At 50.8% G+C, this 18,600-nt stretch overlaps 1 protein-coding gene across 4 annotated transcripts in view; it reads right to left on the bottom strand.

The window, feature by feature from the left end:
- Positions 1-18,600, bottom strand: part of LOC125740259 (partitioning defective 3 homolog) — a 168,283-nt gene that overhangs the window by 105,842 nt on the left and 43,841 nt on the right. For all 4 annotated transcript variants that reach the window (XM_049011171.1, XM_049011170.1, XM_049011169.1 and 1 more), the window contains exon 3: positions 2,738-2,873. In XM_049011171.1, coding sequence (XP_048867128.1) covers positions 2,738-2,873 — 136 coding nt within the window. The remainder of the gene's footprint in view (positions 1-2,737; positions 2,874-18,600) is intronic.

Genomic DNA, 18,600 nt, shown 5'->3' on the forward strand with positions numbered 1-18,600 from the left:
CTTGGAAGCGGTGACGTGTCGACCCCACGGCCCAGAGCTCTTGCGAAAGATCCGTGGGAGAGCAGTGGTCTGTCAGCTCCCGCTGTCATCTCTGCTGAGGGAATGCGATGGGGGGGAGGGGGGGTGCGGGGTCAGGCAGCCCCAACCGACATGGAGGCTGGGAAGCAGCAGTTATGCTGCAACCCCCAGGGGCCCAAGGGCCTGGCGGCTCTTTGCTCTTTTTCCTCCTTGAGCAACATAAACGCTGCAGTCAGCCATAAGGTTTTCATTCACACACAGAGGAGGCTTCACTATGGGAGCGCAAAAGGGAGGAAAAGTGGGCGATGAACGGCGGTGCATCATGGGATACCGAGAGCGGATGAAACATTTTTACTTAAGTGGGAAATAGGGGGCGTCTGTTTACAGACAGAAGCCTTCAGTCAGAGATACCAAGAGAGAGCGAATGACAGTTTTCATGACCTTTGCTTAGCTTTGCTACTCAAGTGACCGCAAGCAGACCATCGGATGTGACCAACACTGCAGTCTGCAGTCAAAACAGTCCTGGAACACTCCGGCCCACAAAATGGGTTAACGGAAAAAACACTTTGGCTGCAGAATCGTATTAAGAGAAAGGATGAATGAAGGAACCGATACACTCAAAATCCACAGCAGGTCCTCCAGCTGTCCTAAGCAGAGGTGCAGTGACGGGACCGGCAGGGCAGGCAATGACCTGGAACCCCGGGCTGGGAAGGGGGCCCCGAGGGGGCCAATTACATAGCACATTGTAATGACAAATCTGCTATATTTGGGTATTCAGGTTTTTACAAAAGTGAAGATTATTAATTTATACTTCACAGTAAAAGGTAATAAATTTTACCACACTGGGGGAGGGGGAGTTGGAGGGGCCCATGCAGTTGTTTGCCTAGGGCCCCCAGATTCCCTAGAATGAACACGCCCACAAATCTGACCGTCCGCATGTCTGAGATCTAGCAGATTTTCTTAGCTAGCCTTTTCTCAAAAGTGACTTTGGCGGTTTGCCGTTATATACAATTAACCGAGTTTACTGACAGAATTCTGGGTAATTTCTCCTGCCCCAGAGCTGGAAGGGATGCAGTTTCGGGTCTCACTTGCCAGAGGCACCATGCCAGACAGAGGCGTGACAGTTAGCAGCGTCTCCCTGCTGACAGGATGTGAGAAGCATCCCGCTTTGTGTTCGGAACATGCCGCCCCGAATGAGACCAGCCGCCGGGGAAATAAATAGTAAATAATAAATAACCATCCGCGCTCTGTGAGACCGAGGGGCGCCTGGCTGGGTCCCGTCGTGACGGCTGACGTCTGCTGTGAACGGGACAGGGGCGCAGTAAGGGCGTGGGTACAGATTTAGGGGGCCCAGCACTTTACAGGGGCCCCTGACTATGTAAAATGTATAATAATAATGTTGGCACCTTAACGCCAACTGCTCTGGGGACCGTTTGACCCCGCTCTTTGATCCTCCCTTGTATACGTTACTTTGGATAAAAGTGTGTCACATAAGCAAATATAAAAGCACCTTCTCCCGCGTATTTACTGTTAACAGCAGTCAATTATCTTTCACGAGATAGAGACAATAACAACACAGGGAAGAGACGTCGCCATCCAGTCGAAACTGGAAAAAACGAGGAACAAAAGATAAAACATTTAAAACGAAAAGGATAAAACTCCCTGCCAAAGTGATTATAGAAAATGGGTGGCATGGATGGATGGATGGATGGATGGATGGATGGATGGATGGATGGATGGATGGATGGATGGATGGAAGGATGACACAGACACATTCAGTCGCAGAGCTACAAGTCCCGCCTCAGTAAAGTGCAATATGACACTTAAGATGTTTATTTCCCTCAGTGGTCCCAGAGCGGTCAATTAGCGGGGCTAAAATCACAACTCAAATGTAAACATGGGAAAATAATACACCTTTTGTTCTGGTGTTTAAATGCCCACTCGCGCCCTGGAGAAGGATCTCTGAAAGACAGAGGGAAGGACAGCTCTACCCTGGCAACCAACACACCAGTATTTATATCAAACAGCACCCATTACACTAGGGACGATAAGCTGTTTAAAACGCCGCCCCAAGAGTAACTGAAAGCTTTATTATCCCTTATTGCTCCTTAAAAGCTCTCGTATGTTTGTTTATTTGAGGAGAGGAGCCCTCTAAGATCACGGTGCATCAACAGGAGCCTCAGAAAGCTCTCTTTTAGAAATGCATTTCAAGTGAAAGGTGAATGATACCATCATGTCTCATTGGAAAGCTTGGGCTTCTTCTCTTACCCTTTCCCACTGAATTCACCGGCATAAATACGTGAGTTAATGTTTATGTTATCCTCGCCCCCGCTCTCGTTATCCATCACTGGCGCTGACCACTGATATCCTTACACCTGATGCTGGATTGGGGTTGGGGGGTGTGCACGCCGGCTAGGTCAAACTATGTGGTTCCATTTGCCCGTTGGTCGGTCTCATCTGGGTTTTTTAAATTGGCTGCTTTCAGACGGAATAAGCCTTCTGAAGACGTGGCGCTAAAGGACAGGCTTGGGTGTGCTGGCAGAACAGAGCAGGAGGCTTGGAGGAGCGGCAAATTGCTTAGGTGTACAGCAAACTGGCGTACGGTGATGGCTCGTCTCCAAAATGAGTCATCAGGTTACTAGGCAACCGGGAGAAACAAGGAAACCACCAGGGAAGCAGCTAGGACAATCAACCGATTAGTCAACGTGACAGGACTTACTTGTTCGAAGGACAGATGAGGTGACCTCTATCTCGCTGGTCGCCTGATAGGGGTCGGGGCTCTGGGTGCCAGTGGAGCTGGTGCTGGTCCCATCGCCTCCATGATGGGGGTCCTGTTCCTCATACACTGCCACCAGCTGGCCAGGGAGAGAAGTGCAGATACACATCGCTTAATCTGCCATTTTTCGAGGCAAGCTAATCACGCAGGGGGATTACTGACACGAGCTCCTGCTATTGTTCGAACAAGCACACTAACTCCCAGACTCCTGCCACGCTCTACTCTCCTGCGCCATTACCTGCAATCTGCTGCTGTGACAGACAAGCTACGATCTCAATTTTACATGGACGACCTCAGTCACATCGCCAGAAAATTGCGGGTGGGGCAGTAATGCCACTGGTACGGTGTCCATCCCATCCGAAGGGTCATTCATTTGTGTTGGGGGGGGGGAGTCACTTAGCAAAAGTGGGGAAGGGGAAATTCAGATTGGGTCTTTTCATCTCACTATTTATTAAGCTGTAAACCAGGTCAGTTAATCTTGCTGCAACCCAAAAGCATTTCACTTGCATTTTAACAGTCTTGTTCTGCAAAAGCATGAACCAGGCTTAACTGGACTGAACAGTAATAGACAGCAACCAGAAACACAAGAGTTTACAGAGCAGCACATCTCTTCAGGGGAGGGCAGCCCATTGCCTAATGACCTCGCAGACCGTCTTTTAGAATCTTTGACCAGGATACATCTTAAACACATGAAGATGGCCAGTTCTAATGCGACTCCGATAGCAGCAGTCATGCCCAGCACTGCTATGAGAGCGAAAGTCCCCCCCGTTGGCTGGGAGTCAATAAAATGTAAAGCCGATCGTTTCCCGGTGCTTTAAGCTGGAGAGAACTGACAGAGGGGGTCTCCACTGAAACCCACGTGCCCTCATCCTGAAACCCACGTCCCATGACTGCCCAGAGGTCAAGGCACCAAGATTTCAAGGTCAAGACTACATCCCATTATGCAGGACGGTGATGAAGCTGAGTCACTCCTCAGCCTTCCAAACAACCCGATCCTCACCCAAACAATTCCAGTTAAACATGGCTAAACCCAGGCATATCCTAGTGCAGCGCCACCCCAGAAAATGCTCTGGTCACTGTTTAAATTTCTACACCAGGCTTCCACACCACTGCTCATCATTTCCAGACACATCAAGCATACAGAAATATAGTGATTTTCTCTCGCTCTCCAAGATCACATTCAGACAAAGCTGCCACACTTAGCCGTGCTTTTTCTGAGTAGTGATGCTACAGAAAGCCTTCACTCATTAATCACTTTTCCTTTGTGTACGGAAAGGAGCCCCTGATAGGGGAGCTGGGTAATAGCAGCCTCACTCAGCTCCTGAGCAATCAGCCTGACATGTTGCAAAATAACATCGCGCCGTGCCAAAATAAGACCACTGGAAGCAGAATTTCCTTTAATATGAAGCTTATGGGAGTCTAACATCAGAAAATGCTCCTCTGGGGTGAGGTGCAGATGGATAGATTGCATTAAACTAGCATTTTCATTGCACCTTCTGAAAAGTATTTAATTATTCTAGAGAACATACAACAATTACAGGAAATTTTTAAATAACCCATCAAAAAGATCTATGTTCCATTAAGATCTGGACTGAATTTATGACTATTGTGTGAAATAAAACATTTTAAAATGAACAGTATCTAACAAACTTAGCCCTGCTACTTTTTGGTAAAAGCTTACTGCTATAAAGCTTGCTTTAAACGTGACACTGCGGATTAACTGTATCGTTTGTAAACATTCCGGCTGTTTCTACAGTCAGCACGTGACTAAGATGGACGACTCATTATGGAAGGCATCCTGTAGCATGAGCTGTAACTCAAAGAATGCCACACCCCCGCAGACATATATGACCCCCCCCCCCCACATGCAAGGTTTTTGGATAGGACACAGCCAACCCACGAACACGACGGGCCGTAAACGCCAGAGCGTGGCTATTTGGGAACAAAAAAAGAAGACAAGAGACCCGGCCCACCCCCACCACAAACCGTGGAAATGACCATTTCTGACCTTCGCACACAGAATCTGTCGTGTCCCCCCCCACCCCACCCCTGCTACCCGGGGACACATCTTCCAAACAGATGGAAGATTATCAGTGTGACCCCACCCAAAAAAAAAAAAAAAAAAAACAGGAATGAGGAATGTTTTTTTAATATAATCCACTGCCTTTGCCATGTTTGATTAGATTTATTGTCTTACTTCAGACACCATGAACCAGAGCAAAACAGATGTTAAAAAGTCCACATCACCCACAGGTTACAAGGAGAGGACAGTGACCAATCAGCTCGTAGAGCCGAACAGTAGGCGTGGCCAGGGGTAACCAGTGTCTGTCATAATGTCCAGACGAGATTAACCTGGCCATCCTTTTGCTTTGGGTGTTGAAACAGCCGGTGTTGCTATAAAGGGCAGCATGAGGACCAGTAACTAAGAAACAAAGTGTATTAAAAATCTACCCCTTTTATTAGATTGGATTTTGGGGCCGTTTTCATTTTCAAACGCGCCTTATCTCTGCGACGGCAGGCAGGGCTAGTATCGATATCCCTCCGAAAAACAGGGGAGGGGGGTGAAGACTGAGCGTGAAAACGGCAGCTCTGACAGATAGAGAGAGTCCCTCAGTTCATATGCATAAAAGCTATTAAAGTCGCTGATTAAAACCGGTACCCGGGGATGGAGCAGGTGGAGAGTGAAGCACAGCTTAGCGTTTCCGCCCTGCGGGGACTCGTCTCACAGCGATACGAGGCGTGGCGCCGGTCAGCGACGCGCTAACCCCGCGTGAGCGCGCTAACCGCGCGTGAGCGTCAGCACCCGCCGCGTACCGGTCAGCGCCGCAGCAAGAGGGCCGGGTCGCCACGACAACAGAGGGTGCGGGCAGATGCCAACGGCTCTTCCCCGCCTCTGGGGCTTTAATCCCGAGCAGCCTGTGGGGGCGCGGCTATAATAAGCGACGCGAAACAGACTGGAGCCGTTCACGCCGGATAAGGTGCCCAGGTCCCGTTAAATAAGCAGGTGCTGTGCAGGTTAAGCAGAACGGTCAGGGTACAAAGGCTGGGTAGAGTGCGTGTGTGTGTGTGTGTGTGTGTGTGTCGGGTGGGGTGTCGCTAAGCAGCACACATCAGACTAATTAATGATGCAGCTGCAAGGATCATCATCCGTTTTTTTTTTTTATTTATTATTATTATTATTTTTATCCACTGTACTGGATTTAGCAGCTAGAAGATTATTATCGGATTAAATGTATTATTATTAGATTAGATTAATAATAATAATGATAATTTGTCTACCATAAATGCTTATTCAGTACTGAATGGCAGGAGCCTGAATCTATTCCAGAGAGCCCAGAACATTAATAATTATGATAATAAAATAATTGTTATTACTTTTATTATTACTGCTATTGATGGTTATGTCATTGTTCAATACCAGACTCCTCCAGAGTGGGTTGGAGGGCCCTTCCCCTTCGGGACATACCCCCATTATCACCAGTTCAGAGAGGTCTAAATTCCAGTAGCCTGGCAGCTTTCCCTGCTGCACGGTGCCCCCGCTGTAGTCCCACGCGGGCGGCAGCGATGCACGCGCTTCCCGTCTATAGCCGCCTGCGCGAGCACTCAGCGCTTTCGGCGGCCGTTCTCCTGGGAGCCCTCTGTCACTGCGCTGCGGCGCAGTTTATCGTAAACGCATTCCTGCATTATTTATTCGCTTACAAACAGCGAATAATATCGACCCACGCATGCAGTACCAGCCTGTGATATTTACAGAAGCAATTTTACTTACTGGTGCCCTAGAGGGAGGTTTATCTGCCACCCAGGCTCAGAAACCATGACCCTTTAGTGATAATTACGTACTGTTCCTTAAGCACTACGCCTCCTACTGTCTGGGTATGGCCATATCCAGACCTAGGCTAAAAGGCATGGGAGTTTTGCTCTCAGAAAAATGTTATGAGGGCAGAATTAAAAATTATTGGTTCATAGTGATAACCAATCAGATTGTAGCAGAGGTCGGTCCAAGCAACTAGAGGAGGCGGGACCAACTAATCAGATGTCAGGTGCCGCCTCCTCTAGTTGCTTGGACCCACCTCTGCTACAACCTGAATGGTTATCGCTCTGAACCAATAATTTTTCATTCTGCCCTCAGAACATTATTGAGTAAGCAAAACTCCCATGACTGCCAAAAAGCCTGGAGAACCACACAGTAACAATGCCGCTCAGATACACAACGGCAGGCATGGTGAAAAGCTAAACACGTACCTACTCCTCGCTTCATTCATTTTGTCCTCCAAAAGAAAGAAAACTCACCGAATTCCCAGACACACAAAATACACAAAGACTGCAGCATACACCATGCTATCTGATGTGCGGTACCCCATTACCAGACTGAGCAATACTTGTACGGATTATAGGGATTCCGGGGAATCGTGTGGAGGGCGATCTGTGCAACTGCTAAAATGAATAGGTCTGTACTGGAGAAACACTGACGAAGCAGCAACACAGACCTTACCAATCCAACCCTGCTTGCCGCAGTACACACCCCACAAAGTTTAAACAAGGCACCGCTGCGATGTGTCCGGTGCCGTGTTATCTGGGAAAAACCTGCCAGTTCTTTAAAATATCGGAGCCGAGCAGACTGAGAACGAGGCTATTCATCAGCCCTGGGACCAAAGCTTGGTCGACCTCATTTTCACGTGATGGTACAGGCACTCCTCTGGCTAGGCCAAACTTGGATGCAGGCTCTCTGTTGTTGCCAGGTACATTTTGACTGCATGTATTTTTTGGGAGTGTTTGGACTGTACTATACACAGCCTTGCGGGACCGGCTGTAAAGTACAAACTTAAAGTCATCATTCTCCATGTTAGACGGGAGACAAGATACACTGACAACTGACCCCTCCATCCAAACACATTTTACAAGCTTATTAGCACCCGGAAGGAAAGGGCACCTCTTTCCACTGTGCCACAACCTCTCCTCAACAACAAGAGGGTCTATGCTGCCTGCGGCCCTCCTCTGCTCTTTCACGGCACGGCCTACCTTCTATTGCAAATCCTGTCCCAACAGCGCCCCCTAGTGGTCATCTTTACCCCCACCCACCGCCCCCACCCAAGAAAAACCTGGAGTCTGAGAGAAGCATTTTTAGAACGAGTGAGGTTCCACCCTGTGAGCTGCATGGGCAAGGAGACTGTAATTTGGTGCGAAACATCGCCAGTCCGGAGACGAATTCGCGTCATTAAATTAATCGTCACAAATCATTCCAAAACGTGAAGAACGGCGAATGGCTCAAAATTAAGCAACCACTGAGAAATCATGAAATAAAACAGCAGGGGGAAAAACAGATGCATGCCTGAGACATTACCTCCACAGTACAAAACAGGAAGACCTATCGTTAGGATTCCGGCTGCTGCCAGTCCGCGTGGGAAACACCCAGACGATCCATTTTCACCAAATCCAAGATTATAGATTTTGGGTTTATCTGCCCCAAATGGGCAGATAAAACAGCATTATCTTGGAGGATTATGATGGAAATGCAAATTTCGCTGTGCAGACTAAATGGTACTATCCAAAAAGTATAATATTATAATATATAAGGCTTTGCAGCTGCCCCAGCGGCACAAAGGAATGAACTCTTCCAACAAAAATAACCATCACAGCTGTGGCTTTTTATTACTAGTCCTCTGAATTGGCTGCAGGAATACTTTGTCCTCCTCTGGTCTCAGTGGAAATTCACGATTTTCCGATTAGCCGGAGGTGTTTAAGTGCATTGACTTTGCGGACTGTCTGAAACCAAACTCCAAAGCAGTGTAGTAGGACACCGACGTGCCAAAATTGGACTTCTAGTGGATCTTTGTAGGTGTTCCCTCGACGACGCACATTGGGGCTGGGGGGATGGGACATTCTGAAAGTCAATCCAGTGGGCAGGTAATGCATGTGTGATGGTGATGGTGTTCGTGATGGACATGCTCATTTTTCTGGGAGAATGCCTCTCTGGTATCACTGTCCACTAACATCTCAGATCAGAAACTGAGCATCAAGTCTCCTTAATTCAGTGCATTCGAATCACTTTGATATGATGCAATTCTCCCATAGCTGTACCGGGGTACAAAAGGCAGCCAATCACGTCGCTGAGATGCACCTTGGACACTCCACACCCAGAGAAATGCAGCAGCGCGCTGCTCTGCAAACCAGCTGAGCACTTAATTAGGCTCGACAGAGCTGTTGATTATGCGGCTTCCACAATGCAAATCAGGTTACGGCAAACGCGCAGTTTGACGACTCGTGGATGATCTTCCAATCCCGCCGTGCCGTATTCCTGTCATAATAAACTGAGGGAAACGCCCCCCCCCCCCCCCCCCCAAAAAAAAGGAATAACCACAACCGGTTCATTTTCTAATTTTTGGTCAGGATTTTCAATTACTAATTAGTTAATTACACCAGTGTTTCTCAAACCAGTCCTTACCCCCCCCCCTCCCATCTGCGAGACCCCGAGGACCAGTTTGAGAAACATTGCCTTACACCAATTCCAGAAAACATGTATCAAGTGAGGAATTATGAGAAAACAGAGTGAAATTTGACTGTTCATCATTTGCTGATGACGAGAGGTTAGCTGAAGCTGGCTGTGTCGAGAATCCTTTCCTCCCAGCCATGACAATTCAGTCATCATCCAGGACACAGCATCTGAGCAGGACCATCTCAGTGAGCCAGAAGTGGCCATTATTCTCCTCACGGTCACCGTGCTCCACTGGTGCCCATCGTTGCAGAGTAATCCCAACGGGCCAGAAACCAACCCAGTACCGGCGCAGCCCTCACCCATGGGGCCCATGCACGCGTCAGCGGCCCCACCCAGCCTGCACCGAGCGTGCCACACAATCCTGTCGCGCTGACCCAGACCGTGAAATAGAAAAGGTTTATTTCAAGGAGTCCATTTCAGGGTGAGGTGGGTCGGGCTCCTAGGGTCACACGCTGAACTCCTAAACTTAAAACAAAACAACCCTTTCTAATAAATCACACAAAAGGGCAACAAGAGGACAGAGAAAAAGAAAACCACCGTCGCCGGGCGTGAGGTGACCAGAAACCACACGCAAAACCTGGAGGGCAAAATTCAACTCTTGATTTGCACATTAGATTAATAACAACACTGAGTGTAGGGCGGCCCAGCCAGTGGACAACTGAGCTTCTAATCTCAGCATCAAAAGTAATAAAGAAGAAGAATGTGAAATGAGAAGTGCACTTTACATCTCCCCCGCGCTCGCTACTCCGTCGACATTTTAAACCTTTGCGAATGCAACCTTATTCGTTTTTATTACCGTAAGGCAGGAAAGATCTCAATACCCGACTTGGGGCCAAACTGCGGTCAGCAGTTAACACCAGAGCAGCACGGTGACTGCGGGGGGGGGGGGGGCGTGTGTCCGCCGCGCAGGCCAGGGGTCACAGGGTCACCAGAACACACTCCGGAGGATATGAGGACGGTTCTAACTGGACACTTTCGGTTCTATGCTTGGATCATTCAACAGATGTCAGACACGGCAGAGCAGACAGGGCCAAAGTGCTCAGGTTCTGCTGCCCACAAGACCTGTCCTCGTAAAACCAGCTCCGAAAACAAGGTAGTTGGTGTAGGACCATGAAAGCATGCCGGTGTTTATTACACTTTCTCTCGGACGGGTAAACAGATACTGTTTACCTAACCCTCCTGACCGGCGAGGAAATGTAAAAACCATGTGAGGGACTCAGAACGCCATCCCGTCTCGGATACAAAGCCCCGGTCACAATATTCAGGGAGGTGGGAAAGGATGGCGGGCAAAGATTCATACAATGTAAACTAAACAGGGCTGGGTTAAAAAAAAATGTACATATCCTGTCTTTGTGCCCTGCTATGGGCTGGCATCCCGGCCAGGGTGTACCCCTTCCTCGTGTCCTATGCTCCCTGGGACAGAGTCCAAAATCCCCAACCCCAAGCCCCTTACTGGGATAAACTCCTGGAAGACAGCACTGGGAACCGCTGTTGATTATAGACTCAGAAAACAAACACATGCAACCCTGCCTTTTCGTCCAAGTAGCACCACGACTGACCAAGGCCAAACCCTATGAAACACACAAAATTAAAATTACACAAAAAAACCCTAAACCTTCATCTAAAACACAGCACATGCATGTAAGAGAGGGTAGAGTCAGCAGTAACTATGCATTAAACTACTGGAACTTCTCAAACCTTAAATACCAGTGAGAATTCGAATGCCTACAGCACGTGTTCACTGAGAGAACCCCCCCCCCCCCCCCCCGCCGTTCCGAGAGTAACGGCTGCAAGGCCAAACTCACAAAGCAATCAGACGGAGTGAAAAGGAACGTGGCACTGCGGTGGGCCAGGACGCAGAAGATAAATGTCAGCTCGGCGAGATGAATATCACACTGTTATTTTACCATGTAGGCAGACATCTTGGCACATGTAAGACACACTGATACGAACACGCCTTACGTACAAGTTTACACACACACACAGACAGCACTGCAGCATCCATTCCCTCCTCATTCTATCCAGTGCTTAATCTTTTAATTGCGGCCTCCTTGACCGACTTTTGAAATATCTAATTTCCATAAACACAGTGCACTTCGCACGCCGCCCCTGTGGTTTCCTACATCTTACCGGCCCCCCCCCCCCCATTCTGATCCGGGGGCTCCTCCCGTCGCACGCCGCCGTTCTCTCCCGCCACTCAGGGGCAGAGGGGCATAGGCCAATAGGCCCCAGGCTGGGAGGAGGGCAGGAAGAGCCGGGTCTTTAGATGGATTTAGCAGCTGTGCTCTGGACCCACAGACAATGGGATGGAGGAAGAGAGCCCCGTACCCCCAGCAGGGAGCTGGGCACGCCCCCCTCCCCAGCGGATGCACTAAGGACCCACACGGTACAGTGACTGTTGCCAGGTATGTGGAAGGATGTTTCTCCTTCCCCATGTTTTTCAACTTCTGTTCTTTAATCACTGACCCCCCTCCCCCCCTTTCCCCCGAAGCCATGTGACGGCAGCAGCCCCCTCATCAGGTGCAGGTCACCCTAATCAGGCAGTGGGGGCGGTGGAGCAGTCTCTCATGCCCTTTGCCATCCAGCACCATCCAGGCACCACGTCCTCACTTTTGGAAATATATTGCTTAGTACAACACAAAAGCAAAAGGTAAATAGAGGCTATTTTCCCCCCTGAGATACACATATGACACCTCCAGGGCTGGGGGTTCGGTCCTGTGAATCAGGGCCTCTAATTTGCTTTGAGTGTGCGACGGCGTGTGCAAGTGTGCCTGCGATGGACTGGCATGTCTTGCAGAACATCCCCTTCCTGTGGGAGAGGCTGCGATATCCCTGCGGCCCTGCATCGCACGGGCAGTCACGGGCAGATGAGTAAATCGCAGGCTGTGTGTATTTCTCCCGTATCCAGGAAGATGCTGCAAACACGACTCGCGACAGTACTGCCGGGGAAATGGTAGTGATCACACGTTGCATCCGCGCAAACGTGCACGAAAGCTGGGGGAAAGGCGGCTCGGCGACAGCAAAGCCCAAAGGGATGCGGCGGCACGTAGCGGAGCGCCCCCTGCTGGGCCGGTCCTGCCGTCGCAGTGCTTCTTGTCACAAGCCTACTCCCGCAAAAAAAACGGACGCTCAAAACTTCCTCCACCTGAAGGCTTTAGCAAGGTTTAATAAAAGGCCCGAAAGACGTGGTAATGATCGAGACGCCGACGGAGGCACGTACGGAGGAGGTGGAGGCCACCGGGGCAGCGGGTGGGGGGGCCGCTGGGATCCATAAGCGACGCCCAACGAGCAGCCTGGCTCCCTCCTACGTCCGGCCGACTTCGCGATCCCACTGTGACAACAACTGAGACTTCGAGTCCTCGAGAAAGCCAGCAACGGTGGTTTCCAAGCAACCCCCGGCGGCCGCACGTCGTGACGGAGACTTCTGGGTAACGAGAGGTTTCGATGGAACTGAGAACGCGGCCGAAAGGGAAAGAAATCCATTAGGACTTTATATGGGAACTAAACAGACACCATCACATATGTAGGGAAGCGACGAAGAGACTGGCCATACAAATATCAGAAGCCACTTTCTGTTGCCTGCATAAATCTGTGGGAATCTGGATGTGCTTTGATAGTAATAATGTTTTTCTTATCCAGATGATCCCGACTCAGAAGGTCAGTTTGTAGAAGGTCAGTTTGTAGGTTCTCACGGTCTGAGTGAGGAACGGCACAATACAGCGCTGTATGCAGCACCATTCTGAAGATCACCCGGACAGCGGCACCTCGAGGTCTGGGGGGGGTCCAGCTGCGCCTGTTTTTGAACCCCTCTTCTCTTCTCTGACCCCAGTTTTGCTTGGCACAGAGTATGGCTGTGCCACTCCATAGCGCTCTCTCATGCACAGCAACTGGTAACCTCTAGGGCGGCGATGCAACGCTGACACGTCTTCTACCGCACAGCTCATTAGAGACCCCCCCTCACAGATCATCTCTGTAAATACCCTAAAGGATGGGCCATCCTATCGTCCCTCCATCCCTCCATCCATCCATCAATCCAGTTGCTTATACAGTACAGGTTAATGGGGAGCCTGGAGTTAATGGGGAGCCTGGCACCATAGGGTACAAGGCACAGAGACACCCTGGAACGAGGTGTCAGTCCATCTGCGAATCGTCGGCCAAACCAGCAGGGCTCTCTGAGGCTGTCGAGGTCGCAATCCTGCCCGGTGATGGGTACCGGTGACGGTGACGGTGACGACAATGAAGGCGATAGGCTCCCCACATCCCTTGTGTTCCATGGATACAGTGGGTGCCACAAGAACAGAGCATGGCAGCGCCCATCCTAAACGAAGAAACGCCGGCATTGTTACCAAGCCAACAGCCAGCACTGTCAGGCGAGAGCAAGACGAAAATACTGAATAAATCCGCCGGAGGATTTACATTTACCCTGGAAACCATCCTGAGTGACACGGATGCTTTTAATAGGCTATTATGTGCTCTGCTATCAATACCAGACACCCTGTAATAGAGGCTGTGTTTGCACAGGGAGTCTTACAAAGTCCAAAGTCCATCGCAAATAGGTTACCTAAGATACATAATGTCACCGTGCCAAAAATGCTTGGGGACAAGAAACAGATGAGCCTGGTGGTCAGGAATTCCCACAAGGGTAATTGCTGTTGTACCCTCAAAACGGGGGTTCTACTGAAGCGGTTCAGTTAAGCATGTGGCTGTAGAATTGGGTAAAACCGAAATGCCCCTGGAGACCCATGCTGTGATGTTGCTATGGCTGCATGGACCATTAAGGGCACGCGTTTCGATTTTATTAAAAACAGGGTTTCTTACACCAAGGCCTACAAGCGCGGGGGTCCCAAGACTCCGCCAGTACAACGGCGATGGGGCTGAGGAGCACGAGCCAGCCAACACACCAAGCACCCCCCCCCCACCCCCACCCTGCTACAGCAGCACCATAACGGGCCTTAAACGTCCTTGTTCGTCAGGCAGCCGGGGCGATATCGCGCCAGGAGCGAAACCGGCACGGAAGGCCTCGTTTAATTAGCCCTGCCGGTTCTGCGGCGCTTCATCTTACGCCCACCGTGGAACAGAGACAAGAACGCAGGAGAAACGGGGAAAACAATGAAGGCATGTCTGCTCCAGCGCGTGTTAATTGGGTTTATGTACTGCTTAGTTCCCAGGAAGCCGGCAAGCCCTCGGAAGGAGTCCGGGCGCCGTTTGCCAGGCTCTGCTGAAGCAGACAGGGGTATAAAATCATACATTAACGAAAAACTTGGTTACTGTTTCCTTAACGGGGGCAGCAGGCCTCGAAAATGGCTGCCTACCTCACCTTTCAGCCTGAAGGAATAATGGCGAAGAGTCCCCATCCCCAGATCTCTAAGAGCATCTCAGAACATGCCCCCCCCCCCCCCCCCCCAGCAAAATGTGTCTCCAAGCACCTGTGGATAACTAGTGAGAAAATGCGTGACATGAGTTACAGAGAAACCCTCTGGTGTCCAGCCCGCACTAGCGCTAATGTTCCGCCCGATGGCCCCCCCAGGACTCGCGGCTTATTTGTATTGTGGGGTAATTTTGCTCGTATGTGAGCGGGGTCACTGAAAGGGGGAGAGGGTCACCATTTCCTGCTCCGCAGGGGAGTTCCCTTGCAAATCGCTGGCGGTTTCTAAACATCTCCTAGCCTCAGACAAAAGTCCCTGGACCCAGCAGGGGCAGGAGGGCAACCAACAGAGAAGAGAAGTACCATGAAACAGCGGCGGGCCTGGATCCGGTCCTGTCCGCACTCTGGGATGACTGCTCTTAGCGTAAATCTGCCCGCAAATCCCTACCTCAGAAGAACTGCAGGTCCCGGCTATTTACTTAAGCTTTAGGAAGACCGAACCGAATATCCCTGACACAAAAACCAGAACGACAAATAAATCAGGTTAAAAAGACCGATGAGGAAAAACAAGCGGAAACCCGGTCCTGAGAAAGGGAGTTCGCGCCTCCCTTTCTCAGGAGGAGAGGACAGGAGAGGAGAAGCAGCAGGATGGTGGGGAGTAAGCAGGGTAGTGTCGGAAATCTGCTCTCCTTGGCACGCCGGGCCGCAAACCCCCAAGCGAGATGCGGCCGAGGCGACGCGCTCCTCGAGCCAGGCGGAGGTCCCATGATTCATCTGCTTCCCACAATTCCTCTGGTGGAAAAATGGAGGGGGGGGGGGTGGGTGAGGCAGCCTGGGATTACAGGTCAGCTTGTTCCTGTTAGACAGACACCAGAACATAAGGCCCGAAGCCTGGTCTTTAACTTGTGTGTGTGTGTGTGTGTGTGTGTGAGATATATATATGTAAAATCAGCATTTGCGAAGTCCTCTCAGATCGTTACAAGTATAATGGTAATTATGACAATAATGAGCATTCATGCGCTAATGTTGAGAATTTAAACAATGTACAATGCGGCAAAAAGCCAGGTGAAGTGGCACATGGGGAGATTTAAACCTCACTCAGGTGCATAACATTGGTGGATTGAAAGAAAAGGGGAAGGTAGCTTCAAGTCCCATTTAATGAAAATTCCCAGCTGCTAAACCATCTGGCCAGGCAGTCCCTGGATGGCCGGGTGACTGGAGCACTTAGAAGCCAACAAACTGCATTATTTCCACTGAAGGCGTTTCCCAAAACTAACGGAGAAACAACAAAGCGGTCCGACGAGTTCCTGTGTGAAGAACCATAGTGTTCAGACCTCACACACAGACCCAAATATCCCAAATACTCGGCCGCCACTGTTACATTGTAAATGGTTATGGCCCTTAAGATGACCCCCACCCCCTCCCCCACCTGAGGAATGCTCTTCTTGTAAAAACAGCGGCCCAGCAGCTCCCATTTATAACCATTTTCATAATCCACGCCTGCAAAACTTCACATGCGCCGCTGAACATCAGCTCCCAGGAGGCCGAGCTAACGAGACATCCTCAGGGTTTCATCCGTGTTGTTCCCGTGCGAGTCAGAAACCACATGTGTGTGACGCTCCCAGCGCTGCGCGGCGTCTGTCCCACATACATGCCATCCGCGGCGGAGCTTCTCGATCGCCTCGACACCGGGAGCCACATTGTTCCTCGGTCAATCAGTCACGACCGGATTTCACGCTAATGGGGCGGAGACAGGGACTAGCCAGGGAGGATGACAGCAGGAAAACAGGGACGCTCGGGGGGGGGGTCCTCATGCTGGTGCCTTATTCCCGCTCATCCTTAGGGCGGAATCCAAACAGCAGGAACGTAACGCCGGATCAGTTTACTCTGCGATTTCCCGTCGACGAGGACGAGGATGCCAACCGGGACCGCAGAACTGAGGCCGAGCTGAGAGTTGGGGAGGGGTGTAGATGGGGGGGGGGGGGGGGCTTTCCTTCCAGCAGGTGAAGCTAATTAGCAAGGTTCTTCCCCTGGACCAGACTGTCGGTGTGGCAGAGTACGGTGCAGTTAATTTAGCTTGCCGCCCGTATCCAGGGCAGAATCGCACGTTCCAGGGCCCCAGCAGAGTGGGGTCCGTGTCAGACTGCAGGCCGTCTGGCTATTATTACACTATGCTACCCCTGGGGGGGCCAGGAGAACAGTGGAGCCCGAAATAAATAAAAAAAAAAACAGACTCTGCCCTCAACCTACAGACACACTTAGCGCACAGCAGCTCTGCAGGCCAGCGTCCAGACGACTTTCGTGCAGGTGGCCAGTGCAGAAAGGCCGACGGTACAATGGGAGATTATGAGGGACAGACAGCAGGATGCAAGGCTGGGGGCAGAGGGTGGAGTGAGGGAGGCTGGGATTGGGGGGCAGTTAGTAATCTTTCTGGACACCCACTCACTGCCCCGGCTCACCTTTCGGGGCCCGCTGGAGAAATCCCAACGTGGGAGGTGCTGCCACACTTGCGCTGATTGGCCCGTAAAGCAAGTCGGAACTCCGGAGCGCTCGGTGATATGGTACATCATGGAGTCATTTTTTTATTTTTATTTTTTCCTTTGCCTTCCCCCAACTCCCCTCATGGATTTCAAAGGCACCTTTCAAAGAACGGGCAGGAAGGCAGGCTCATGCCCGCATAGTGAGGCACCGCCTAAGGTTTCATCTCAGAGCTACGCGCGTTCACCTTTCACCCAGCACACACAGCGCTCCGCTACACACTCTAATCAGCACGCAATTAATGCGATCGCTGTGAAGATGTGAGGCCCTCCCATCTGTAAATCTGGGCTACTGTCGCAGCACTGTAACGAATGCAGTGGGACGTGTGAGGCTGTGGATTAGGCACATTTGTTCGCTGGAAAGCTCTCGGTAATTAGCAGCCGATGGCACAACCATGAACCTGCCGTGCTGGAAGGGAGGAGCAGGCGTGTACAGTATGGGGCAGCAGGAGGAGACAGCTGGTAACCGAGGATCCACACCTCCAGAAGCATCTCCTACAATCTGTCTCCCAAAGAGACCAGAGAGAGGGGGAGACAATTCCCCGAGACGGAGAGAGGAGAAGGGGACAATTCCCCGAGACAGAGAGAGGAGAAGACAATTCCCCGAGACAGAGAGAGGAGAAGGGGACAATTCCCCGAGACAGAGAGAGGAGGAGACAATTCCCCGAGACGGAGAGAGCAGGAGACAATTCCCCGAGACAGAGAGAGGAGGAGACAATTCCCAGAGACTGAGAGAAGAAGACAATTCTCCGAGAAAGAGAGAGGAGGAGACAATTCCCCGAGACAGAGAGAGGAGGAGACAATTCCCCGAGACAGAGAGAGCAGAAGACAATTCCCAGAGACAGAGGGAGGAGGAGACAATTCCCCGAGACAGAGAGAGCAGAAGACAATTCCCCGAGACGGAGAGAGGAGGAAACAATTCCCCGAGACAGAGGGAGAAGGGGACAATTCCCCGAGACGGAGAGAGGAGGAGACAATTCCCCGAGACAGAGGGAGCAGGAGACAATTCTCCGAGACGGAGAGAGGAGAAGACAATTCCCCGAGACGGAGAGAGGAGAAGACAATTCCCAGAGACAGAGGGAGGAGGAGACAATTCCCCGAGACAGAGAGAGCAGAAGACAATTCCCCGAGACGGAGAGAGGAGGAAACAATTCCCCGAGACAGAGGGAGAAGGGGACAATTCCCCGAGACGGAGAGAGGAGGAGACAATTCCCCGAGACAGAGGGAGCAGGAGACAATTCTCCGAGACGGAGAGAGCAGGAGACAATTCCCCGAGACAGAGAGAGGAGGAGACAATTCCCAGAGACTGAGAGAAGAAGACAATTCTCCGAGAAAGAGAGAGGAGGAGACAATTCCCCGAGACAGAGAGAGGAGGAGACAATTCCCCGAGACAGAGAGAGCAGAAGACAAT

The sequence above is a fragment of the Brienomyrus brachyistius genome, chromosome 4 (genome assembly GCF_023856365.1).
Source record: "Brienomyrus brachyistius isolate T26 chromosome 4, BBRACH_0.4, whole genome shotgun sequence".
In the NCBI taxonomy this organism is placed as follows: Eukaryota; Metazoa; Chordata; class Actinopteri; order Osteoglossiformes; family Mormyridae; genus Brienomyrus; species Brienomyrus brachyistius.